The 777-nt window shown below is 45.2% G+C and overlaps 1 protein-coding gene across 1 annotated transcript; it reads left to right on the top strand.

The window, feature by feature from the left end:
- Window positions 1–777, top strand: LOC123538569 (uncharacterized). The gene has a single exon (XM_053529850.1). It carries the CDS (start codon window positions 1–3, stop codon window positions 775–777), a length of 777 nt encoding a protein of 258 aa, XP_053385825.1.

The raw sequence follows: 777 nt of genomic DNA, 5'->3' as shown, positions 1-777 counted from the left end.
ATGGAATCTAAAGACTGTGCAAAACTGGTACTATGTTTATTGGTTTGTGGAGTTGTCCCTAGCGTTCTTTCAGCGCCAATGGCGGACAATGAAGAGTCCTTAAGCCAGGATCTGAACGGAGACGCTTTACAGGAAATGGGGACAGACTACGACAAACCATTACTGCAGCTGATTGGTAAAGCAATTGAACAGCTAGAGAGCAAAATAAATGATAAAATATGTGATCTTCATCCATGTTCCGAGTGGGAAGAATGGACAGGATGCTTTGCGCATGTCAATGACTTTGGGGCTAAATTCCGTACCCGGGAATGCGGTGTAAATTACAAAGCTTGCGACTCCGATACAAAAGCGAAGACTGAAGAAACTGAAATATGTCACGGTTACTGTCCAGACGACTATAACATTACGAATAGCGGATATTGTGTGAAATTGTATCGTGGCATGCAGACAACTCGGGAGGAAGCGGAACGGCAGTGTGAAAGCGACGGTGGCCACCTTGTAAACATCGACTGCATGAGGAAATACAAAGATGTCAAAGGAGTTATCGACAAAGAATGGTTCACGTCTCAGTTTTGGGTAGACGGACTCCGTAGTAATGATAGTTCAACATGGGAGTACGGCTATGGTTCCGCGGAGGGATTTTTCAACTGGTACCCTGGGGAACCTAGCAACGGAGAGGGCGAATCGTGTTTAGTTGTCAAGGGTTACCAGATGCAATGGCAGGACGTGCACTGTTTGGATGTGTATAACTACATGTGTGAAGTCATTGAACTCTAA

The sequence above is a fragment of the Mercenaria mercenaria genome, chromosome 18 (genome assembly GCF_021730395.1).
Source record: "Mercenaria mercenaria strain notata chromosome 18, MADL_Memer_1, whole genome shotgun sequence".
Lineage (NCBI taxonomy): Eukaryota > Metazoa > Mollusca > Bivalvia > Venerida > Veneridae > Mercenaria > Mercenaria mercenaria.
The sequence above is the reverse complement of the archived record's forward strand: the minus strand, read 5'-3'. Positions and strand labels throughout refer to the sequence as shown.

Bases quoted from the DNA above. Each gene is read 5' to 3' on its own strand.
- LOC123538569 (XM_053529850.1), top strand. From the start codon at position 1: ATGGAATCTAAAGACTGTGCAAAACTGGTACTATGTTTATTGGTTTGT.